This window comes from Platichthys flesus, chromosome 5 (genome assembly GCF_949316205.1).
Source record: "Platichthys flesus chromosome 5, fPlaFle2.1, whole genome shotgun sequence".
Lineage (NCBI taxonomy): Eukaryota > Metazoa > Chordata > Actinopteri > Pleuronectiformes > Pleuronectidae > Platichthys > Platichthys flesus.
In genome coordinates this window covers 19,487,528-19,514,494 of record NC_084949.1, presented here as the reverse complement: position 1 = coordinate 19,514,494, position 26,967 = coordinate 19,487,528, and the positions used below count along the sequence as shown (strand labels likewise).

The following is a 26,967-nucleotide window of genomic DNA, read 5'->3' as shown; positions in this document are numbered from 1 at the left end:
CCCTAACCTAAAAGCAAGTCTTAACCCTCAATCAAGCCTTTGAAAAAACAAGGACACTCCAATTTGTGCCTATAAAAACTGTATATAAGTAGAAGCACACACACGCACACACACACACACACACACACACACACACACACACACACACACACACACACACACACACACACACACACACACACACACACACACACACACACACACACACACACACACTCCCTTGAGGGCGATCCTTTAACAGGCTTCACTCACTCTCTGAGCAGCGTGCTCAGTGGGGACTGGAGCATGAATGAACGACCTGGAAATCTCACTCTTTCAAATGGCAGGTGAGCGGAAGTGGAGCTGCTAGCTTTGCCCATTATGCTTCCCAAGGTGCATTCATTCATTCAAAAAAAAGAGACACATGGGGAGAGGGAGGACAGAGGACTGGCCCCACCCAGCTCGTTCGTCCTCCCACCCCCACACCAGGGACTCAACTATCATGACATCATGTCTCTGTCACAGAGCAGACTGTATTGTTGTCAGTGACTGACTCTAACTTTCTGCTTCCCTCACCCTCCCTCTCGCCCTCCCTCCCTCATCTCTTCCGCTCCCTTGTGCTCATTTTTCTTTCTCTCTCTCTCCTCTTGTCCTCTTCTCTTTTTGTTTTGTTTTCATGAACAATAAAGAGACGCCAGAGTCAAGGCTGGAGACATCCTTCCTCTCTCCCCCTCCGAACCATTCCTCCACTTGAATAGACAACACACACATAGTGTAACCTGCACATACACACATATAGGACCTTTGGCTGTGCCTGCAGCTTTAACTTGGCCTCTAATTTCCTTTTTGCAGCAATGCCCATGTGCAGACTATGAGCCAGTCAGCCATGAATGGAAGTGACTTTCCACTGGCTAAATGCTACCATCCATTCATTTACCATAACTGATAGAGCGTGAGGTCAAGTATGGATGAATTTAATTCTATAGAGTTTAGATGATTGCTTTAATGTAACTTTACATAACAGTCTGTTTTCAGTTGTCATTGCCACAACGGTTTCAACCGGCAAAAACCACACACAAAAAAAAAAGTAAGTCAGCCATCAAAGGTAATATGGAGCTAAAATTGAAACGATATGTTCTGTGGATACATCTGTACCATAAGCACTGTGATGTATTTATGACATTTCATGACTCCTCGCGGTGCGTTTAATGTGTTGTATACATATTCCTTTGTTCTCTTTCTTTTTGCAGTCAAAGGCAGAAACATCATGTATCATCAGAGGTCAGCAGACTTGAGCTCAGCACAAATAGCAGTTTGTCGCCTGATATTTCTGAGCACTCGCACTAAAGGGAGGCTGTTGGAAGGGTTTAGGCTGCTTTACCTCCGCCATGGAGTTTATTTTGTCATTTCCATTTGTTTCTCTGCTTGTTTGTTAGTTGCAGGATTACGAGAACACCTCAACCAATTCCCATGAAGTTGTGTGGAGGGGTGGGACATGACAAGCAAGATCTTATTAAATTTTGCAGCACATCTGGATAAATACCACAGCGCTTCCTGGACGCCTGGACCTGCACTATGTAACTTTGGTGTACCGCGCTGGAACATTACAACCAGCTTAACGGCATAGCCTACGTCACCAAGCAACAACCTGAGCCAGCGCTAGCAGCTAGCTATGAGAGACAACTAGCTTTCAAATTTTATTGTGGACATTATGGCATTGCCACAGAAAATACCGAAGAGGACATTGACAGTGGAAATGAAGAAGAGGAAGAGTGACCGAGTACGATAGGAACAAGAGTGAATATCTGAGCATATTTCACTCATTGCTGAGTGTTAAAAGAGGCCTAAGGATTCAGGATGGTTGCCGACCTGGTGATGTTGTTTGGACAAGTAAGTCATATCTTTTGCTTCTCCAAAGTCACAACAGTTAAAACTAACCTGTTTTATTTGTGTAGATAAGAGCTCTACCTTGTTGGTTGACATGGGTCTTTGTCTTGGTTGCCAGTTTCTTCTCCGTCCGGTTATTATGAGGTAGGCCGTTAGCCTTCGCTGAGCTATGTTACCTCTGAGTGCCCCTCTAGTTTAGACTGTGTCATATTCCTTTAATCAGCTGCAGTGCATGATAAATACCATTTTCCAAACCAAGTAGGAGAGCTTAAGAGTTTCTCTTCTAGAGCACTCTTGCCTTTGTTCACTTTGGAAAGTAGTGAGAGACGTTGAGTGGGCTGAAAAATGAATGTTGAGATTGTATGGGTCATTAACTGCCGTTCTTAAATTCATCTTTTAAGTTTAACAATAGACTAAAGAGATTTAATCGACACCCTGCGGTACAGAGCCAGAAATTGTGAAAATTTGTTTTTCCAGTGCAGCCAAGAGGTCTGAGTCCCGCTGCAGGAATAATGTAGCATTTGGCAGGTAAACTCTGCCTTTATCAGAAACTATATCCTGCACTGTCATAACAAATTAACAACTCGGTTTCCCACAAGACATTTCACAGAATAGGGTTAAGTATCCATAGTGACTACAGAGCGACTTTCTGAAACAAATGGACGCGTGAGCTGAGCTGTGGATCTACTGGGTCATTAGAAATACTCCTTACATGTAAAAAGAGATCCACAGACTTAACACTTCGCCACCCATTGGCAATGAGTAATGAGACCTGAAACCGTTGAGGTGATGGAATCCTTCAATGTTTTTTTTTGGAAAAAAGGTTCCAATGAAGTGTTTTCCTACTCACGGATCTTTTTATATTATTAATGAGCTTTGTTTTTTTTCATCTAGTAACTCTACCCATGCACAACCATGCCAAATTATTGCTTTCCTTCCTTTTGGCACAGCGTACCCGACAGAGTGGATATTCCTTGAGTATTATACAATATTTGTTCAAATATCTTTTTCACAGCATCCTGATAAAGGCCCAATGGAGATTGAAAGTCAGCCTTCAAATTTGATGAATTCATGTTTTGTAAAGTAAAAAAAACTCTCCAGTATACAGCTAATGTCTAGGCTCTTGTCACAGCCTTTGTATACCAAGTAGAAAATTAACCCTGACAAATCACACTGCGGCATTGAGGATGTCTGCATACTTGGGGTTTCATCATTGTGCTAATCAGTAACGAATCACATTGTTGGTTATGTTCCAGTAGTTTTATTTATTACCTCGGCCAAGGAACTTAGATTTCCGTCTACATTAGTTTGTTTGTCTGATGGTCAGCTCCATTACACAAAAACTAATGAACAGAACTAACTAATACAACTTTGTAGAAGTATTTTGTATGGGTCAGGAAAGAATGTGAAATCAATAAATTTTACTTTAATATCTATATTGATAAGTTAAGTTTTGTCGTTCAAATTTTGCTTTCCAAAATTAAACCTCACTATCCAAACACCTTTGATAAAGACTTTAAAAGGTAATACATCTTAGAGGTTCAAATGGTTGAAATGAACTGCACATGTCAGCCCCACCAAAACGTTTGACGACAGTAACCGTTAGTCTGACTCTGGCTTCCAGATACTGGTGAGTGATTCAGATGGGGGATTTCACTTTGGGCCCGGGCGTTTTCAAAAGGCTTTTTTATTAATTAATATATGAGGTGAAGCTTAGTCAAAACCATTTAGATTTATGTGTCCCAGTTATTTTACGTCACAGAAAACAAAACAAAGAATTAAAGTCTGTGAGGCAGTTACTTGGCATTCAGATAAAAAAATTAAATAAAACACAACCCAGACTTAAAATGTTGCAATAGCTGCTCAGTGATTCAAACAGTGATTCAACCATCAGTCAGTGGCAGTCTCACCATTCACCAGGTCCTCAGGTGAAATGTTAAGTGATGACAGTCGTTCATTCACGACCTCATTGACCATCAACTGATACACTTGGCCAAAGGCCCCTTCCCAAAGCTTCCCTGGTCCAGCTGTCTCCCCAGGCCATGAGTGACTCCCTGAGAGAAACCCACTCTACTCACCCAACTCCAATTATTATATCAGGTCTCCAGGCCTTTGTTTTCAGGCTTTGGAGGATGTTGTTTTGTGTTTGTTTGAAAAATTATGGGTGTCCGGTCTGCAAAGAGGGGGAAAAAATTACCTGGGATAGAAAATAGAGCGACCACAATGCGTTCACAATGCTTTTTCCTTCTCCTTTCTCTTACCAATACCTCATGGTGCAACCTGACTCCCCCTCTATTTTAGCTGTGTGTTTATCTAAGTGTCTCCATGGGACAGGCTGATGTGATTCTTTAGTAGACATCCTTTCAATGTTCCACTATGTGAAAAAAAAGACAGGACTCCCATGCAATCTATTCTTCATAAACAACCAATAACTAGCAGATTCAAAACAGTATAGATGCTACCTATGTCCTGCTATGAACTTTTCTTTAGGTAACACTTTTTTATATTGAAAGATTGGGTCAATGAAATATACGATTAAGCAACCAACTAATTACCTGAATGGATAGGGACGTGGTACTTCTCAATAAAGAACCCACTCAATTTTGATGCGGATCCAGGTCAGAGTAAATTTTTTCCCCACAGATTCTTTAACATTACAAAACAGGCCTATATATATATATATATATATATATATATACATTTTTTTTTTTTTTACATCTTCACTGATTTTCCACAGAATAATTCATGGATCTTGATGCATTGACTGCAGGGTGCGGCTTGGTTGAATTCACGGGATTGTTGGGCCTTAACAAATAAGTTCAAATAACCAAAGTTAAAATCGGTTAAATAAATAACATATCATCTTTTTTTTTTATCTGTATGAAGGTTGTACACTGTACATTTTATTTCAGTATTAGTTTCCTCTAGGGATTCAGCACATTGGACAGCTCATATTTTTAGTGCCTGGCTATGCATCAGTGACATAATCCTAAACATTTGTTCACACATGTGCAGGCTTTAAATCATATGCAAATCATTTCAGTCCGAGTGGTACGGGTGCTTTTCTTTAACAATCCATTCAAAAGAAAAAACTGTGAAAGCTGTTTCCCATTCACTTTCCAAGCTAGTTGTGTAAACTCGTTCACATTATATTTTATACATAAATTTATTCTAAATTTAATCAGAGACACTAATAGGTTATTTACCAGGGTTAATGATTTGCATGTCTTTGTTATTATAAGGAGGAATGAGCCTGTATGGAGCTCCATTTATCTCTGTGCCTTTTTTTGTTTACTCCTGTAACACAATCTGAGGCCTCCTGTGAGATAGGATCAGTGGAAGGTATGGCTTTATACTCCTACGTGACACCGAGCATATCTCTCAATCAACTGCTGGATGGTAGGGCAGACATGACTGACAGGGTTTAAACTGAGGGTCACTACACACGATTCCGAGCCTGAGATTCATCATGGTTAACCCGAAATTACACGGTTGCACTTCAGACTGCGAGGTTGACTGAGGCGATGTGGTCGTTTGGCACACCACTTTGTGGGATTCAGTGAGGAGAGACAGGGCTAAGTCCGTCATGCTGTAGTGGCTGTAAAGACAGCTGGAGGCAAAGCGGTCTTTGGGCTAAATGCTAACACCAACATGCTCACAGTGACAATGCTAATGCTACCCTCTCTTGGCAGCTTTTAAAAATAGCCTATGTATACAAAATGTAAAAAAAAAAATTCAAATAATACGGATGTGCTTATAATTTTCCATAATTCGTTTTACCCGTGTTTTTTAGTTTTTGTTTTACTATCTGTCACTTGTATTTATATATAAAAACTTAAGTTACAAAAAAATACTGACATATTGATGCCACCAGATATAAAGCCAAACATGGTCACCATCATAGTTTATTTGAACTAAGCCTCATTTGGTCATAAAGCAAAGTACTGGACAAATTAATATTTTGACCGGAGAAGTACAAGAAAGCCAAAACCTAATGGTGGCGCCAGAGGTTTAGTCAGAGGGTCAACTAAATCTGGCTGGCTGGCTGCAGTATAGGTCATAAAGCCTGCCTCCTCCATGTTAATGGATGGGACATTTATAAAACTAAAAACTCAAAGTACACGTTAACAGTTTAGGTAGCTTTGAGCTTCATTGCTCAATTGCTACTGGGTCCAAATGTTGAAGATGCAGCATTCGTATCTGGGATATTTTGTCTTTATTTCTGGATAATGGCAGGAAGTGGATGTATTCTCCATCTTTATATATAGTCAAAACCACGAAAGTTCTGAAGGTGCCTCATGTTGGCAGAAAAAGTCAGACTATCACCACAAATGTCTGTACTTGAGTTCATGACAACCCATTACCCAGTTGCTGAGATATTTCAGTCTGAAAGTATTGCACTTGTTCCCTTTCGGGCGCTTCACTACCGAGCAAGAGATGCATCAGACACAGTCACGGATTATGTGTTTTTCCACTCAGGGGTGTCATCAGAGCCCACCATGCCCTCTTGGCTACTGAGTGTGGTTTGTAACCAGGACACACATTCATTGTACAGTGAGTCAGCAGCATAGTTCAGGTGTGTTTTGAGGGGTCTGCAGTTTCCTTTGGTGTGACTATTAGGAGACACTGATGTCATGACACTCAGCATTTCCACTGTGTCATGTTGTGTTGCTGCAGAGATACAGAGTTGTAATGGTCCCCATTAGTCATAGCTTCTAAGGTCTATGTAGCTCCAAACCAAGGATATTTAAAATTGAAAGACCTATTCCACATCTGAATAGATTAATGGCATAATTGTTAATTACTATATGGAACATTAGTACCAATCTTTTTTGTTTGATCATATGAAACCCTAGTCCTTCTGTCAACGTTAAAATTATCGTTAATGTTAAAGAGATCAGTTTGTAGAATATACCAGCGTTTTTGCAAGATATAAAAACCTGGTCTCAGTCTAGTTTTCAGTTTGATTGTTTGCATATGTGGTTATTTAGTGATTCAGCACCAGGATGTCAAACTCCTGTATCAGCACTTCCCCCTCTGTCCATGAGCGAGGGGTTTTACCCCAAAAATACTACACGCAAGTAAACTAAATTAATGAGCATTAAAACAGGAACATTATATCCAGTGTGGCAAAGGACTGGGGGCATCAATAATGCCTGTTTATACCTAAAACAGCTGCTCTGCAGAGTGCACCGCATGTTCTTCAAAACAAAGCTGGATTACATGGTGCCTTTCCCCAATATCACAATATCACTTGTCTGCATATGGTAATTGACTTCACTGCGTCAGCTTTGATGCGAGTTAGACTTCGTCCTCAAACAAAGTCCCTGACACAGCAAAGACAGGTAAACCATCTCATTCTCCGAATAATAATACATTAAAGAAAACAACCACAGCGAAACAAGAGCTCCTTGTCCAAGTCTCACTCACTAAATCAAATAATTGTCTTCACCAATTCACTCGGTGTGAAATTACCTGTACCCTATACTTCTGACTGTCACCCACCATCATATCCAAGATCCTATCACCATAACTGGTGGCATATAAATCAGTTCAAATGTCATAAATAATCTCTTTAACAGGCAAGAAGCCATAAACCAAAAGGAGCAAGGGCCTCGACTTTAAGCCTTTATTTACCCCCCAAAAATGGCTCCATTCACATCTCCCGTCCTTCTTATCTTGGGTTTCACCTGTGGATGCAGGGGACAGTGGTGTCCTTGTTTGATACTAATTATGGTCCTCACCTCAAAGTTTCCCCCGGGGAACTTCCCTCCTCCCCCTCCTCCAAGGGGCCTAAAGACACACTCAGACTGACTCATTAAGTGTCAAGGAACATTAAGACAACCAGGGCTGTCTGAGGAGGCCGTACTCTACTGGAGTCTCACTGGAGACGCTCTCTGTCAATTGTATTATCTTCTTTGGCATGTGAGAGTGTCTCCTTAGGCTAGTTGACTGCTGAAAGACGCATGAGCTCAATCAAGAGTCTAGACCCTGAACACACAGTCTCAGCCCTAGACAATAGTCCACGGTCAGTTTTGTGTGAAAAGTTTTATTTTTAGCCTGAAAGCACTTACCAAGCAAGTACATGATCTGTGCTGACAAATATAGCCTCCATGCGCTCTACTGTTCCTCAGCCGTCTCTTAAGACAAATGAGGGTATAGGAGTGTAGGTTGCAACTCAAAACACATGTCTCTGCAGCCTTTTCCCTTCTCGTTCTACGGCAATAGGTCCAGTGATTAGGGAGGCTAACCACATCCTCATTTTCTCTGTTCTGATAGATTTTTTAAACTCAAATTCCTGTTTCCGATATAGTCTTTCAGCACTTAGAGCACTGATAAGTAATGAATGGCTTGATATACCAGCCTGGTATGGATCAGTATCACCAATGGATCAGATAAGCACAAACAAAGCATTTTGCTCAGAAGGATAATTATACAGTCATATAATACTTCCTCCTCGTCATCCTTTTACACATTGCTTCAGCATCGAATTAATCCACATGAGTCGGACTCTCCTCCCGCCTCTTCAGATTGGCTTAAATGTCATTAGAGGAGGAGGGGGGGGGGGGGGGGGGGGGGGGCTTGATTCACCAAACTATAGGTCAGCTCAATCAAGCACGTTTAACTCTTCACTGAAATGCACAAAGCCTATTCTTTGTGGGGAAGGTAATTTAGTGGTTAGGCTCTGCCCTCCTGTGGTCAGCACAGTAACTCTCAAGGTGTCTCAGTATACAATGAATAATCCGTTTCAGTGGTTTCTGGGTTCCTGTTCTGAGACAAATAGCTGTGGAGACAAAGACCCTTTAGTTGTGTTTGGGTTGAAAAATGTCTCCCTTGTTTTTAGCTATGCAGTTTGTCAGCACAAACAGATCTTTTTCACAGTGCACATTTTGACATGTCACAGTAGGAAAGGCTCAGGTGTAGATAATGGAATGAGTGATGGCTGGATTCCATTTAGATCTGAGATCTTTTTCACAGTGCACATTTTGACATGTCACAGTAGGAAAGGCTCAGGTGTAGATAATGGAATGAGTGATGGCTGGATTCCATTTAGCTGCTTCAGTTTCAGGGTGCTGGTATTTTAAATGCTGGCTCACTGGGAAAAGAGTTTTTATATAAACATAACGTCTCAGCTTTTCCTTGAATTACGGGTCAAATGTTCTCAGTCTAAAGAACATGCTGCTTAAATGATATTTGCACTTTTAAGAGCTTAAACATAAATTATTTATCTCCTGGGGAGCTCATGAAAAATATTCAAATGGTTAATAGTTACTGACATCTGACAAAATAACGACAAGATTTTCCAATAAATATGGTGATAGATAAAAAAGACAAACACATATCATTTTAAATATCTGTCTCAGGAGATACCTATGTGCTGTACTTATAAACATTTGCATTGTTTTAGCATGTCAAATGTATATTATAATGAACATTTTAGATTTTTTTTTTCTAGTATTATCAGATGTATATCCAATATGTTTTATTAGTGCAGACATTTTGTGGATTGACTGGGCATATTGCCTCATCCATTACATTGTACAGTAGAAATATCAAACAAATTATCTTTCACATCTTAAATACTACAAAATATAGATTATTTACTGATTTCTAATATTTCTCTACTGTGTTGACTACTCCAATAAGTTTCAATGACCTCTTCCTGTATAAGGACAGAGGTCAAGGATAAGATATGTCTCTTACACTTCCATACTAGTCGTTTTCAATTGTTATACAACATTTTGGACTACAGTATGTTTTTACAATGTAATTTTGACATGTTATGTTCTTTTACCACCATTCAATTTCCCTCTTACTTTTTTAAAATATATGTTTTGGATAACTTGTGTCAATATCCTGCTTTAAGTCCGACCTGTCAGACAAAACAACCCCGAGTGAGGACAGCCAGCAGCTGTTTCCTTTGGAGTTATGTCTCGTGTTAGTCTTTACTTTTGCTCCCCCTTAATGTATGTATTCTCCAATTCCTGTGGTTGTATTTTTGTTGCATGATGAATTATAGTAATATGACTGAGGAGTCACAGCAATTAAGAAGCAAGTGAAGACAGTGTGCAGGTGATTATTCAATAATACTGTAAAAGCTGTACCGTCTTTAAATTTCTCAATATCAGAATACTGAGGTGATGGAGACGAGTTACAGAAATGTTGTAATCAGGGTTTTAAAAGCGCCTTGCAGGGCCCATAACATGGATAATAGATTCCCTCCACTTGAAAGAGAAGCTCGGGTAATTTTGTTCATTGTGAGCGCTGGTGAAGCATGAAACCACTCATGCTCGAGCTGCTCTTTCAACTGCAGCCAAAATATGTTCAGGACTTCACAGAATTTTCCACCCAAAACATGTTTCTGCCCATCAACTGCTATTAATCATTCAAAGCTGTTGATTATCAGTTGTTTCTTTATGGGTAATCTGAACTTAATTCTGATTAGTCATGCATCAATGAATTTTCGAAAGTATGTAAGAAGCCCCTGGCATGAAAGGATTTTGAGGATACTATAATAAAGTGTCCATTACAGACAGATATAAATAAACGCAATGTTTCAGAATTTGAATTTTAGGCTTAGTAAGATTGTGTGGTGACACAATCAATTAGATTCTTCATAACTGATAAATTACTCACATGGTTTATGGCAGTTGTTCAGTGAGTCTTGGGTCTCAGTGAGGCTGTTGCACAAGAGTTTACGAGCAGAAGTAAACAAGAGAGTGGCCAAGAGTAAACTGCTTTTCAAGATGATGCTATAGTATATGTAGACTAATGAAGAAGTTTCAACTGCACCATATGGCAGACAGGTTAAAAGTTAAAGAATAAGAAAAAAACACAAAAGTAAAATAGCTACAAAGCAGTATGTGCAGATGTTTTTAACTATAAGAGTTTCTGTTCTCAGAGAGGAAATATTGGGCTTAAAATCTGACAGCAAATGATGCTGCTCTGGTTCTACTTGATGTATTAGCGAGCAAATATAGAGCTCAACATGTCAGGACTGCGTGTCTGTCAGCAAATGGCACAACAAATGAGTGTACAGTGACAAATGAGGGTATTCTAATTTCAGAATAGAAAAATAGTGATTATAGCCCAAGCGATTATAGCCATGATGAAGATTTGGAAATAACAAAACTTCACAATGTTGTAGACACAATAGAAAGTCCTGCCAATGTGCACATTAAAATCTATTAGATTTCTTTCATAAACAGGTTAAAAGACAAAGCTTTGGTTAGTTTTTGGTAAGAGCCATCAAAACATGGCGATGTAAAACAAATTGTCAGGTCGGGTATTGAGTTTTTGTGTCTAAGTGAAGAGCAGCCAAGTACAGAACAAAACAAACGATGTGAAATAATATAATGAAGCCTTTGCTTTTTAATTGTGATGAAAAATTCATTTATGCCAAGTTGCACATCGCTGTATTGTGGTTCCATCTATTAGATACTTACTATGATAAAATCTTATCTATGTTAAAATATAATCAACTATATATTCAAAAAAAGAAATGTGTGATAAACGATCCAGTAAACAGCTTCTGTACAACATTGAAACATATTTAAACTAAAACTGGGTCTTTGTTAGTGTTGCACATAGTGAAGACACAAATTCACTGACGATCCAACAGTTCAATGCATGAGTGGGCGGGTGTGCGTGCGTGTGTGTTTTTTTTTTTTTTTGCTACACAACAAACACAATGGACTGGATCAGCACCTAATGAATCATTTTGGAAAAAAACGGGGATTTTCTGTACAGACAGAAACAATAACATTTGTCAAATTGACAGAACCCCACGAGTAATCAAGAAACACAATTTCTTCATTCACACCAAATCCAGTCTTTTAAACTCAAATGCAAATCGTAATATACAATATTAATCATGTCTTTTATCCCATAGCACTGCATGCTTTCATAAAGATCTCAACAAACTGACTACACGGCCTCATGAGAATATCTTCCCCATGGTCGCTGCTGTTTCATGATGTTAGAACCATTGGGTCGCTATTTTGTGGAACTTCAAACACAGATTTTAGAAAAAAATGAATAATAAATTTGTCCATTAGTCATAGTTACCAATACGGCAAAAGTCCTCAGATCAGTGAGTAAAGCTACGTGACATCAAAACAGCTGTTTGGGTTTTGCCCAAATTCTTTCTCCTTTGCTTCATATTCAGTCACGGAGGTGCTGCATTTGTATGTGTCCGACCACATAAAAGGCCTGTTAGAGGAATATTTCTACTCCACTTTTAATGATATATTAACACAAAGCATATGCTATATATGAGTCAAGTAGTTGTAAAATCAATAATTGTGATGCATGAGCCAGGTAGTGAGTGATACAGTTTTAAAGGTGATATGTTTAAGTTTTTGCTATTGCTACAGAGCCAACTTTAGCATTAATCACTGTTGAAAGATCTGCAGCAAAATTGTTTGGTAAAAGCAACAAGCAAAGTTTTCCCTGTTGTTTTGCGCTCTGTCAATTTTTTGTCTCTATTGAAGTTAGCATGCTAACCAACTAGCTCGCATGGCCCAGGCTAGCTGGTCAATGGTCGCAGAACAAACCTACATCTATTCAGAGCAATAACATGTGAGACATACCACAGAGTGACAGAAAAATGTCTGTAAAATATACCATCCAGTTAGTAACACTTTCTTGATAAGAGGATTCAACAAACCTCTCACATCAGAGGCAGCCATCTTGGTTTTCAATGATGACACTTGTGCTGCACTCCCATTGGCCACGCCTTTGCGAGTCATCATGTCAAACCTGCCCCATTCAGGAACAATTTATGTAATTGGCCAAACCTCACATTTCCTAGTTTTCCCCCAAACACATTAATGGCTAAAGCTCCTTGCAAATTACCATCACTGCCACCAAGTCCTGGCAAAAACACGTTCGGTGGCAAAGAAAACTTTACAAAAAGCAGTGAAGATATACAAACCTTTAGAATCTGCTAAAAGAGTTTCACATTTTACATGAACTACACAAAAATATTAGTTTTATAGAACCGCAGTTACCGAACAACGAAGATGGGCTGACTCATTACTGTATTTGCTTATAAACACTGGAAAATACAGAGTAATTACCATCTACCTCTGGCGTCGATGTAAAGCCCACACAGTTGCAACATCTTGACATGTGTCATCATGAGTTGGCGTAGATCTTATCAGGGTTCTCCACTGCCCTGTCCCTCAGCACAGATTGGTAGTTACCTTGAAAGAAAAACAGCAACATATGAAATGTCCTTCCATAATGAGCACATCCCAGCAATTGCATCTTGACGCAACATAGTTGCTGTGTGTTGCACTGTGGGGTTATATGTTGCTGTTCTTTTCCTTGTCTGTAGAGAGCGGTTAGGGTTGAGCTCCAAACTGTGTTCCAGTGACTAAACGGGCCTGATAAATTAGATTGTGTGAGTTTTTGAGTTACGTATGGCGTAATCTGGTATATCTGGCATCATGCAATCACAGATTATAATAATAAATCTGTTTTTATTTCATCACATTTATTACCTTCATAGGACAAAAGGGAAAAATATGCAGTTAAATAGAGTATAGAAGTTTCAGACAGATGTTTTTTGCAAAGTGGAAGCCCTTAATTACTTCTGATGTAACATTGGAGGCTGTGGTGCGCAGCGCTGTCTTTTTCTTCTGTGTAGTCTGATACTTCTAGAGGTGGATGGACTTTTTCTTCCAATGGGACAATAAAACAAAGCACATGGCACTGGCATCCCACAGCCAAGCTTGAGATAATGACAGTGGACCAGGAGACTCTAGTGCCCCGGCTGAGTACCATCTACTGTAATTAGCTTCTGCAAAGAGCTTGAGAACCTCATCTGTTTTTGTTGGACTTTGTTGAGTAACTTCCCTGCCTCATCTCCTGCTCATTAAAATGCCAAAGACTAGATGAAGTAGAAACCTACGATGCACGATCAACTCCAGTTTGTCTTTCCGTTATGACTTCAAACTCAAAGCACAATCAAGCTAATGTGTCCTAGAAGAAGAGATACACTTTGAGGGTTAAAGCATAAACAGAGTTGTATTGATGAACTACATTTTATAGACCATGACTGGATATTTTAGAGATAAATTGGACAGATTCTTAAAAGGGACACACTTGAAACATCTGCTTAAATCCCTTTATTGAACATCTTCAAAGCATTTACTTCCATTCATCACCGTCATTGGCATCGCTAACCATGATTGCCAAGTAAATACAGAGTTATTTCAGGCAGCTATGTTATTTTATTTTATTCCACTGTTGCTCATGGTTTGGGCTTTGCACACTCCCTTGCCAGCGACTTCAAAGGCAGCTCCTTTGTAGGTTGCAACACACTGGCCGTCTGTGCGTAGGTCTGGCTGAACCTGCTCCCACACCTTCTTTTTAGGGTTCAACTCTTTGTCCGGTTCACCTGCAATCAAGACGTCAGATTGATATATTAGAAGAGACTCTGCTGATCATCCATCACACATGCATGGATCCAGTACTGATGTTATATGAACTATTTGTGGCATGTCACTGTCTTGTATCACGTACTAACACCCTGTTTGAATACATGGGTGCTGAGATCATAGACAGTTTGTAAGGTGGACGACATGCCTGCACTTCCAAATATATCCCGGACACAAACGCTGCTACCTTGCAATCATTTAGAGCCAAAGTCTGGGCAGTAGCGATTGAAAGATGGAGCCGTGTTAGCAAGGTCAGTAGTGAGTCAGTCACAATTGCCGGAAAAGTGAGTTGGTGTGATTAGGACTTCCGTAACTGACAGAAACCATCTTTGAATTAAAAAAAAAACATACAATTCCACTTTTTAGTTTGGTCCTTGTCCCATCCACTAACATGGAGGAGGTGAGCTTAATGACCTATACTGCAGTTAGGCACCAGGTGGTGATGGAGACACCTTGGCTTCACTTTTGGGGAGCTGTCATGTCGCCCATTTTATATAAAGTATATAATTAAGACACATGGACTAGTGAGTTCCATTCATGGATTAGTTCCTATTAGGCATACACTGATACAACCTGCATTATGAGCTGAAGCCAATTAACATCCCAGGTAAATGACAAGCAATTATATTCAAGACATTTCAGGCCAATTCAAATTTTATTTATCCTACATTAATTGTGATAAGTCTGGGATATAGCATCAGCTTTCTAAGACTGCATTTGTTCTTCGCTGTAATTCAAAACATCTAAACAGAACATCTCACACCATGCGTCCACAGAAAACCATTAGGGGATGTTCTCATTTCACTGAGCCTTTGTTTTTGATTTTTTCTGGCTTCTGTCTAGTGTCAACTTCTTCCTCTCACCTCAACCATGAAGACAAAAATGTGTTTCATTTCCCAGGCCTGTGATTTCTGCCGGTTTACAACTTAAGAGTGGCAACAATCAGTTTTGGTCAGAAGCGTGAAAGAGGTTTTGATGAGCAGCTTGCGCACAGTCTTAAGATCAAGCAGAAGTTGTTTGCGTCATTGTTCAGGGAAATGGAGGCAATTACAACCATATACTTCTCCCACCAGCAGTGGATTGGCTGTAACTGAATCTGTACTACAAAGCCTTGGTGAGAGAGAAACCAGGAAACAAAACAAAAAAGACAAACTTCTCTGGTCTTCTTTCCCATTCCATGGCGACATGAATTATAAAAAACAGCCCAGGTGTTATGCTGTAAACAAACGTGACTTCAACACAGTTTGCGAAACATCAAGTTATCCAGTCTCTGTGTTCTCTATTGAAGCTTTTTTTCATGGAATTGTTTGATTACGACTCTTTTAATGTTGCGTCCTTAAAATTGTTTCATGTCAAATAGATCCCTCATTTATCGAAACAGCTGGGACATGTGTACAGCAGGAGGGAAAGCATTGGCTGATACAGGTGGGCTGTTGGTACTTAGACCACAAATCAACCCTAATTGTACCCTATCGTCACTTTTCAAAGGGAACTTCCAAACTGGTTATTGTTCTCTTAAGAATGTTGGATTAAGAAGAACCATCTTCTCCTCCTATTTAGAATCATTGGATTCTTGGTGGTGTAGAGGAAGCACCTTGACTCTTACAGTCTAGTTGATGTGTACATTGAAAGAGAACAGGGATCTCTCAATTTACATAAGTTGAACTTAACAGGGCAATTAGAATACTTATCTTTATGGCTGCCTATAAAAAAATGCAGGCTAGGTTCCCAGCAATGAATGCTGATTAGACTGTGAAATCAGCAGTCACAGGCCATTAAGCCACCACCAAACAGAACTGAGGAGTCTTCTAATGAGAGCTTTCATTGGGGTCCGAGAACCCATCATGACTGGTGCGGCGGGTTGTTTCTGGCAACGGGAAGGTTCAATTTCATTTCCTAAAGACAGAAGTATTTTGTGGAAACAAGGCCAAGAATTCTCTCAGTGATCTCAACACAATGCCGCCAATCATCCTGTGGTGATGAGGCATTACTCGTGTCTGATTTTGTAATTTAACGCCAACACTGATAATTAATCTGTTTTAGAGGGTACAGTAATCATGCTGTACCTGGGAAGCCCTGGAAAGTCACTCTGTCTCCTGGTGCTGCTCCACTTGGAGGATCAAGGATTTCGACCTTGTCTGGCGAGCTGGCGCACATGACCATTGCCTGGGACACCACGCCCCTCATCTTGGCTGGCTTCAGGTTACAGAGCAGGACTGCCATGCGGTTCTGCATCTGCATGGGGGACAGAAGATTAACTACGGCTTTACAGCCCATATGCCTTACACAGTAGAGAAGAAAAACAAAGTACACCCAATTTACGTAGTACCCAATTTGGCTGAACAGAAGAAAAACTAAACAAACACGACAACAAAATACTCAAGTCCAAATATTGTTGGACTGGAGCAATATTTCAGGTGTACTGTAGACATTTGTCCAAGCAGTTATTGTCTGATTAGCGTGTCTCAGACTACAATTACTGAATGGTTCCTTTTGTTTATTGACATTCAAAAGCACAGCCATAAAACTGACTCCTGTTTGGTTGACATATATAGATGATTGCTCATATAAATTATACAGTTAACAAGAGAGTGAAACGGGAATTGGATTTTAGATTTATTGCCTGTGTAGTGTAGTGTAGTGGACTGAAAGAAACACACAAAAGGAAGCAATTACTCTACCCTTTTAACTGTAGAGCACCTTATTAGGTTTGGCTACTGAATTCCACGTCTGCAACACAAAGATTATTTATCTAACTTCTAGTACTTATATCTAAGATTGTACCTGGTCCAGAGGTATGTGCTTGACCAGTCCGCTGACCACTGTTCTGGGGGAAGCCTCTCCCACATCAACTTGCTCCACGTAGAGACTGTCAGCATCTGGATGCTTCTGCGCCTCGACTATACGCCCAATACGCAGGTCCAGTCGAGACACGTCCACCTTGGCGTCCTCTTGGCTCGGAGCTGCCTGCTTTTTCTCAGCTTTCTCCCCGACTGGAATCAAAGAGTGGAAAATATTTTTACACAAACAGCATGTAATAACAAACACACTTTCAATGTCAATAAGCCCTAATCCTAAATAATACATTTCATACTTCATGCCTTTACATTTCCTGTTTTTTATTTGTTCTATAAAAATGAGTTTAATATGACAATTTTTTGTCATATTGTTGTACACGTTTGGCAACGAACGCAAAGACAGTAGCCATTCATCACGTATTACGGAGAGGTTTGCTGAAGAGAGGCATTTGTGAACGTTTTCATGCTATTACACCAAATGTGCATGATATTATAGGAAATGTTTGCTGGAAAGCAGTGGGTATGTTTCGGCCAGCTGATGTCTTTCCAAGGAATATTGTAAAAAACAAATTATACTTGAAACAATACCAGCCATCTGTCTGGAATCTGATTTCATTTCCTTCCATAAATGAAAAACAAAGCTCACCAATGACAGGCCTCGGGGTGGCATGTGTTTCATGTGATCCATGAGTAAATCAAAAAAATGGTAAGTAATAGAAACTTTACATTTCTTCCCAGAAATGCCGGCAACAAATACCTTGATTTGAATGACAATAGCAATATCCACTTTGATTGAAACTGATACAGTGACATAACAGAATAACAGATGCTTCCTCCCAAAGAGATAAAGTGACTCGCCAGGTTTCATTCACACATTGATTCCAGTTGACTGCCCTGGTCAAAAGATCACACATTCTTTAATCATTCGTCTGACTCTGAAGAACACAAAATCCAATCCTTGCCTTTGATGTTAAAAATAAAAAATATCACGGCTCCACCAGGGTTCCACATGGGTTTGTGCACTTAACAAGTGATGACTGTTTGAATGAGGTGAGAACACGGTTTGATAAAGGAAGACAAAAGTCAACACTTTTAATAGCTTATCAAGAGGAATATATCTCTTTCATAAACAAATCTCCGACATCTGAATGCAAGAAATGCCAGTGAATTTGTCAAGCTCTCTGCTTCCTCTTACTAAATGATGAGACCCATAAACAAATCCAGGACTAATTATTCCCCGTCTATGCCAGACAGCTCTTCTAATAAGTCCAAATTGCATATTGCCAAAACAGAACTATATATATCTGTGTGATTTACTTGTGATTAGAGATGAGTCAATTTAATACATTTAATATGGTCCTGTGAACAAACTGAAAATAAAAACACAAGACAAAGTAATTTACTAAATATCAAATCAAAATATAAAACTCTCGACCTTTAACCCAATATAAAAGGGTTTAGATGTGAAAAGTTAAAAAGATTCTTAGAAAACATGTTAATGCTTTTCACTGAGACATTACCTTTTTTCTCTGGCTTCTTCTTTTTACCCTCGTCTTTGGGAGGGGGGCTCTGAGCAGCAGCAGGCGAGGCCGAGGGTACGGGAGCAGAGGGTTTGGGAGGGGTGGGCTTTGAACTGCACTCCACTGTGGGTTCATCTGATGTCATGGCCACGTCCAGCACTACAGGAAGGATGTATCAGTGATGTTACGGTGAAAAAGTGGTAAATAGTGGATTGCAATCAGGGACTCAAGTATATCTGACGACTGTTATTCTCTGCACACACTGCCTTTCCCGATTGTCACGTGCACAAAAGCATGGACAAGCTGTAGTGTTGCGAAGTAGAAATAATTTACAACACGAATATACAAAGCACACTAGGGCCTGGTTGTGCCTTTTCGCGCACGGAGCTGCTTGCGTAAACATAAAACAGTGAAATGATACAGAGGGAGCTTTATTTACACTCAAAGTGGGAGGACCGCTCTCCTGGTGCAAACAGTTTTGATGGGAAAATGACAGTGTCCCGGCTGATGGAACCAGGGAAATGGAGCCATAGAGCAGGGAACAATGTCCTACAATAACGCCCCATGAAAAAAACTAACCCTTCATTTAAGGCGCCTGATGTTTTGAGTTCCCACAAAACCTTGTGCCCGTGTCTGACAAACATCGGTCTGCAGGCGCACCACCACCACCATATTACTTTTAATTCTATGTTAGGACCTGAGATAAGGACCTTTCCGGTTTACCTTGGAATTATAGGCAATAACCTCTGAAACTCTTGACATTCCACTTTTAAGTTTCCTGTCAAGGATTTTTACATTGAAGGAATAAAAGCATAAACACAGTAATATCACATATTGATACTTAAAGTGAGTGAAATATAAGTATTTAAACCATTTTATCTAATCTCCCAAATTTAAACTTGGCTTAACTGGAATCTTTAGAGACAATAGATCTCAGCAAAACACTATTTATTCAAAGTGAGTGTGTAAACATGACGGTGTGTTTTTCCCTCAGTAAATGGTTGGGACCTAAGCAGAGGGAATAGGAGAACAAATACTGAGCTTACACTTGTCCAGGCGCCTTGGCAAATATGGTGCAAAACACAACTTCAAAATAAGAACCCACACTTTTTTGATTTAGGAATTCATTATCTAATCAATATTTTAATGAGTCACTGTTGGATTCAACAGTTTCATAATTTTGTCTTAAAAATGGTTTGAAGTAAATTTGATACCGAACTTTTACTTTTTTCTTGGGAGCCGAACAGTTGCTTTTAAGTTGAAATTCTTCGATTGGCACCATTATAGTCACATTGTACGGTTTGTTCTTTCATCTCAAAAACAAATAAAGTAAATTTAAATGTCTTTCAGAAAGTTTCACATTCATCCAAGTTTTAATGGAGCTTTTATATGTCAACATTAAAAGAAACCTCCCAAAATAAACATCACAATCAGATACAATACATGAAACAAGTTAGCACTGAGTGTATTGGAACACATTCCTGCAGTGTTCCAACACCAACATGATGAGATTTTTTTTTTTGAGTAACGTTAAATTAGCTTATTCCTTCCAGTCCCCTTTTATTCCTGCAGTGTCTTTCTGGAAAACATTAAATGTGTGTAAATGTGCGATCCGAGCCGTTGGCCCTCGAATGTCAATGTATGTCACACACACACACAAGGAATCTCGAGACTCTAAAGTTGCTTAAAATGAAAACAGAAGAGATTAGGTTATTCTGTTTCCCTGTTTGGTTTGTACTATCATTGATAGTACAAACCAAACAGGGCTCTAATGAGCAACAACTGACATCAAATGCTCCTAAGTCGGGGACACTCATCGTGATACAACTTGATATAAAACTGATAACGACATCAAGGTTTTTTTTTAAACAAACAAACATTTGATTTGCTCTGGAAGTCCCGGCTGGGAACCAAACTCAAACCTACCCCCTCTCCTCTTCTCCTTTTCCAGCAGCTGTTTTTTCAGCTCCTCGATGTCATTCTTCAGTTTCGCATTCTCCACCATCAGTTTCTTCTCTTCCCTGACACTGGCCTGGACGACTGCAACGAAGGAAATTCTTGTTTAAACAGCACAGGGATTCCATTTCAACTTCCCACGGCACATTTAAAAAAACGGCTTCACTAGTGCAAATGCATTACTGACTGACATAAATTGGCTGCTAAAATCAATATTGTGAGTGGGCTTAATAACAGCCGTGAATTCCTGAACTAATACAGTTTTTTCATTTACAATTTCTTTATATAATGCATGTGCTCAATTTGTGCAGGGGATACTATTTAAAGTGGGGAAGGATATGGGATAATGGAGAAGAGAATTCAAGGATATAGCTTTGTTTTTTTTGCAACTAAAATATGGTCTACATTAAATGTCTATTACAATTACACAGGACTACCTTTGAACAGTCTATACTATGAATTTTGTAAAATGAATACATACAAACTAAATTCAGCATTTATAATAAATCAATAGGAAACGAGATTTGGCTGATTTGGACCTTTAAGTTATCATCAGACTAATTTGTGAACTACAGAGGAGTTTTATATAACTTGTATACTCAGGTTTCATTTACTTGTTAGTGGTCACATTGGTATTTCACTTGTATAGCCTGTCTAGACAAAATGAACTGGGAACTTTATGTAAATGGGCTGCATTTATATAGCACTTTTACAGCACGCCTTTTACTTGCTGACAGAGTTGCTGCGTATGGGTGTTAATTTGCGGTGTGCTCTCTCACTTGTTTTCTCCTTCAGAAGCTGGACTTGCTGTTTGAGGTACTCGATGATCTGGTCGGCCTCAGCTGCTCGCTGCTCCAGCTTCAACAGAGGATTGTGACTGGACATGTTGACCAAGGAGCGAGCCAGGAACCTAAAAAGCAACAGATAGTACCAACCATCACAACTCTATAAAAAATTGGTAGAAATTAAAACTGAAATGACTGTAGTGATATTTCTAAATAGAGTAACATGCATATTTTTTTGTGATACATACAACTATGGGGTCAGGAATACTGATTGAGTCCCCATATTACTTGATATTTTGTATAATTAACTCGTGTGAAACTTTGTAGCTACATAAAACGAGAAAGTGTTTTCAAGTACCATGCTGAACATCTACAAAAGATACATGTTTGGAGTTACAAGGTTTGCATTCCAGCACAACCTCACCACAAACTACAGCCTCTGAAATGACCACAGAGCAGAGACAACCTCTGTCTGACAGTCTCAACAAAAACCCAACACTGAAATTGGCACTAAGGTGGTATGTGTTGCAGGGGTGTTCTATAGGATTGCATTGCTTTGTCTATTGGTTACTTTAGTGCGAAAGTCCATGATATAATGTCCTGTCTCAATCTTGAATAGTGTTTATTTCTAAATAAAAAAAAAGGACTTGTGGAGGCCTAATTGCAAATTGTCTGACAAAGCAACTGTATTTACCTCTGGTAAAGGGGTTATGTTGTCACTTTGTATGTTTGTTTGCAGTAATAAGTAAAAACATCTTATGGATGGGTGGGGCATTACAGAAGGAAGACCTAATACATTTTTCAGATTAACGGGCAGTTCAATAGGGTGTTAGCCTTGGTGGAGGTATGTGCCCTCTGAGTGCTCTTCTATTTTGAATTGTTTTCCTTGACATGTAGCCCTAGTTTGTTTTCAACCATGTGTAAAAACAAAAATTCAAGACACATATTTTGGCTGATGAAGTGACAAAATCTGACCTCTGTCCACAAGGCATGTATAAAAGATAATCAACATTCATAAAAATGACAGTAAATCAGCAAATGTCGATTCCAAACTTGTCAAATTAAAAGGTTTTCTGTAAAATGTTAGTGTTGGAAAAACTTTTGTTCTTTAAATCATACTAGAATCACATTGTGTAATACATTTTGGAAAAATTGTTCAAAAGGGACCAGCCACTCTTAAGCCAGTCGCCCAAAATACAGCTGGACATCAGTTTGGGTTTAGGATTATGTTCCTTTATCTACCAGACTTGGCAAATCGCTCTCTCAAAGTAAGAGGAAAAGAAATATTTGTACAGGCCGAGGCATGGAGAACAAAACTTCTAACACATATAGCAGGGAGGCACTGGAAAACAACAGCTGGACCGAGATGAAAACAAAATGTTGGGGGATGAGGAAATTAGAAACACAAAAGAGCTGGAGTTGATAAAATCGGGGATCAAAGCATTGTTTTTAGAGAAACTGAATTGATTTAAACAAGACCAGTGGTGGAGTAACAACATCAGCCACAAAAGGGCTGATCTCATTTGGATAACCTCTAAAAATGGGTCCTCGGGCCGGGGTATGGTCCGTAACATAATGACACTGAGAGGCCATTGCCGCTTTGGATTTCAGATGAAAATGTGTTAACAATATTAAAAAAGACTTGGGCTGTCAGGCTGTTAATTTGTCTGTCTTCATTGCATAGGAATTCCAATATTTGATTTGATTCACCCTCTGGTTTGCAAGTAGAACACAACATCTGACTATTTGCATTCTAATCAATCTAAAAATGAAAAAGCCAGGATGGTTTTTGTCCATTTTGCGTTTCCATCAATTTGAGATAATGCTGCACAGCGACCACATGTAGTTTGAATTAAATCAGTGAAACTGTCATGTTGAACCACCGGCTTTCTCTGAAATGGTGTGGACGTGTCAGCAGACGGACCAGGAGACAAGTTTTTCCGTCTTCCATGCTCCATCCCCACATTACAATTATACTGGAGGAGGATCGTTTCCATACCTGAACAGACCATAATAGAAGAGAGCACAGGTTGGCAGCACCACCTGAAGGCATCCCAAGGACCTACACGTTTATTATTTAAAAAGAGCTGTGATTTGACCTTTTTCAGGATAAATCTGTGGCATGTACAGGGAGGTCTAAATATATATATATATGACTATTTAATGTTATTGAAATTGATAACAGACCAGTAATGATTTAAATTGGATTGAGTCAACATGCAGTTATTGATTTATAAACTACACAGGTAGAATACTTGACCAAATCAGTTAAATTATGATGCATTGTCAAGTGCACAGTAGAAAACATGGACCCTGGACCATGACTCTCCCTCAATAATTAACAATAACTGTATAAGACCTTATTTCCTCCTCGTTACGGGTTAAAGTATACTTTTTTGAATGATCTGTCAAGATCATATGTTTGCCAACAGACAAATTTAAATTGTTACGCTAAGGGGACAGAAAAGTTACAGCAATAATTGTTAATGTAAAAATGATTATTTATTTGATTTGTCATTTTCGTGTACCAAATTATGAAACATTGAACCCCTTTGGGTCTTGGGCTAAAGAAAAAATATGGACATTGTCATCTATATAACTGATTGACTAATTGACTAATTTTAGAAATAAACTCATAATGAAAGTGAAATCATTCACTACTGTCCTTCTTTAATAACGACCTGGGATCTTATTTTCCTGCAGTTTCAGTCATTTGTGAATCACAGCAGCTCAAATAATCGTCTAATTACACATATTAGTGATCGAGTGGATCAATGGATTAGAAATAAACGAGTGTTTTGGAGACGCAATTGTTCAATGCTGCAAAATGATCGTTACCTCTCGTTGCATCAGTTCAATAATAAGTGAGCTAGCCACTCAAATGTGGCTATTGCAGGGCTAGCCGCTTGCTACATGGGGTTAGCTACAAGCTGCTAACGAACAAGATACAAGTGAGTTGAAGCAGTGAATTAAAACACATAAGTTATTTTTTAAAGAACTTACATGGACTCTACAGACCCAGCACGTTTCAGGGGCGCTGAGGTTGACAGCTGCTAGCCTGGTCGGAGAGAAGCTACTTCAGGACCCCAGCGAGTAGATCTCTAAACGCCCCGGATGCGAAGCAGCCTCCTGAATTCTCTGCTTAGCTCTCTATCCATGTGTTTTATAAATCAACGTCTGGTGCGAGGATGCAGCTATAAACGCCGGTGTGTAAAATCATGAATGAAAGAATACGTGGTTTAAAAAATAAGTACGAAACAGCGATTGAAAAAACTATTTGGTGAAGTATATTTTTGACCGATCCGAGCATTTTAATCCATTTTTATTAATCGTCCTTCGCGCACCACATTGTCGCGCTGTTGTGACGTCACGTGGGTCACGTTCTCTCAGCTGTTTCCTCTCACAGAGGCAGGAAAGGATTTCATTAAAGAATACATCTTGAAAAGTGTTTTTTATCCCAGGCTCATGCTGCGGACGCGTTGGCAGACTTCCTGTTGACCGTGAGTACATCTTTCATGGGTGATGCACATGAGATCATTTGTAATAAGGCATTTGTGTTCATCACTCGACCACAGACTCAGGATGGGTTCAACCACTGGGTTTTAACCATACAGTATTTTCGCTTGTTCATGAGATTGCAGCACATCTCAACCATATGATGCATATACTGTTTAATTACAACGACAGTGTTAATATGACACCTGCTCGAATGGTTGTGTTTGATCTCAGAGAACGTCAACAAATCTACAAGCTTTAACTAACAGCGCGGAATATATGATATAATACAATATAATATAATATAAACCTTATCTATCCCATGTCGGGAACATGTGCTTATTACAACAGTTAGATACAACTATAGAGACAAAATGTAAACTAGACAACACGAGGCAAAGCGAACATTTTAAAACCTTAAACATTATCTACCTTTCTCTACAGACAGAATATTGTGGGTATAACTAAATGTGATGGAGTAAAGGGCACTGCTATAGGAACATTGCAGAGAGGTCGGTGGCCAGCAGGGGAATATAGGTACATTTCACAATAAGAGGCTTACTTATGGAATCATATGATCAGTGTGTTATACGTAGCCTATTAAAGTAATTGGCAAATGGGAACTAATATGCAAATAGTTATGTTTAGCTAAAAGTGAGATCTGAGGATGCTGTTTCCAATACTCCTCTCACTCAAATTCATCTATATTATCACATTTCATCCATACATTGTCTCTCCAATTCTCAGTGCATCAAACCAGCGGCAGGATGAGGCCCCTCAGAGATGCTCAGCTGGGGGCCTTCACCTTCTTTGCCTCTGCTCTCCCTCATGATGTCTGTGGGAGCAATGGCCTCCCCCTCACCCCCAACTCCATCAAAATCCTAGGACGCTTTCAGATCCTCAAGACCGTCACTCACCCCAGACTGTGCCAGTATGTTGACATCTCCAGAGGGAAACACGGTACGACTTTCTGTCTTTTCAAATCATATTGCATACAACATTGTTCCATGTCATAACTTTATGTAGTAGTTCATTTTTTAGTTTTGTAAAACTATGTCCCATGATTTGTACTTTCATGGAACATATCTAAATAAATGAGGTAAGAAAATATCAATTTTAATGAGGCCAGTGCCTTAATATATAACAATACAAATAAAATAAGTTACATAAATCTTAAATAGATAAAAGAGTAAACAAAAAATCGGATATTAAGTATTAGACGGTACCTTGAAAAACACACATCCTTAATATCAATAAATGTTTGCAGTTGCATTTGCTTATTTACGTTTCTTCTTCTTGTTCTTTAGAACGACTGATTGTTGTTGCTGAGCACTATGAAAGCAGTTTAAGCGATTTCCAAAAACAGCGGAAGACTGTCAGGTGAGATTGTCATTACAAATCCTCTCAACTATTTAGCAAATGTGAAAAAGCTGAAGTACCTTTACTTTTTCTGTTGAACAATTAAAGTTAAACCTCCTATTGTTGATAAACAATGTTGTTTATAGCGGCCCGACATAGGATTGCATAAACGTATATCAACAGTTTGCTGAGTTTCCACTCCCTAAATAGTTAAAATGTATATATTTACGTATCTCTACTCTAACCTAGTAATTACCAGACCCTCAAAAAGATTTTACATATGCTTATCTTTGTGTGTGTTTGTGTTTGTTTGTGTTTTTTTGTGTTTGTTTTTGTTAGCCCAGAGAAGGTGCTGCAGATCGCCTTCGAGGTCCTTGAAGGTCTGGAGTTTATGAACAAACACAGTATGGTGCACAGGGCCCTCAGTGCACACAACGTCCTGATGGACTGCAAGGTATCGTCTCCATCCAATTTTGCTGTTTTGTGTTTTTCTGAATGTCTCTGCAGCTGAAAAGAAATAGAGCGATCACCCAAATGCTGCAGTGTCATTCTAAGATGGATCTTTTCTTTGTAGGGGAATGTCAAGCTGGCAAAGTTTGGCCTTTACCACATGACTGATCATGGAGCCGATGTAGATTTCCCCATTGGGTACGTCCTCTTCTCCTCATTTATCACTGAGAATGGTTCATTACTGCTCCTCTGGAACACTTCAACTGGTTTGACTGAGCTATGCCAGCTGCCG

At 39.3% G+C, this 26,967-nt stretch overlaps 2 protein-coding genes across 2 annotated transcripts in view; one reads left to right on the top strand and one right to left on the bottom strand.

The window, feature by feature from the left end:
* Positions 1-13,985: 13,985 nt before the first annotated feature.
* On the bottom strand, positions 13,986-24,529 carry aimp1a (aminoacyl tRNA synthetase complex interacting multifunctional protein 1a). Its single transcript, XM_062387530.1, has 7 exons — positions 24,375-24,529; positions 21,366-21,496; positions 20,557-20,670; positions 18,631-18,789; positions 17,097-17,305; positions 16,379-16,547; positions 13,986-14,272 (listed from the first exon to the last, which is right to left on the bottom strand). Coding segments are annotated over exons 1-7 (951 nt in total). The 5' UTR covers positions 24,377-24,529; the 3' UTR covers positions 13,986-14,105.
* Positions 24,530-24,731: 202 nt separating this feature from the next.
* Positions 24,732-26,967, top strand: part of tbck (TBC1 domain containing kinase) — a 35,265-nt gene continuing 33,029 nt past the window's right edge. Inside the window, exons 1-5 of the mRNA XM_062387528.1 lie at positions 24,732-24,871; positions 25,614-25,826; positions 26,174-26,246; positions 26,565-26,679; positions 26,800-26,873. Of these exons, the coding sequence (XP_062243512.1) occupies positions 25,634-25,826; positions 26,174-26,246; positions 26,565-26,679; positions 26,800-26,873 (455 nt within the window). The 5' untranslated portion in view covers positions 24,732-24,871; positions 25,614-25,633. The remainder of the gene's footprint in view (positions 24,872-25,613; positions 25,827-26,173; positions 26,247-26,564; positions 26,680-26,799; positions 26,874-26,967) is intronic.

Coding starts and splice junctions, on each gene's coding strand:
- aimp1a (XM_062387530.1), bottom strand. Junction 18,790..20,556: donor AAAGGAGAAGAGGAGAGGGG/GTAGGTTTGAGT, acceptor TCCTTCCTGTAG/TGCTGGACGTGGCCATGACA. Junction 16,548..17,096: donor AGCACATACCTCTGGACCAG/GTACAATCTTAG, acceptor TCCCCCATGCAG/ATGCAGAACCGCATGGCAGT.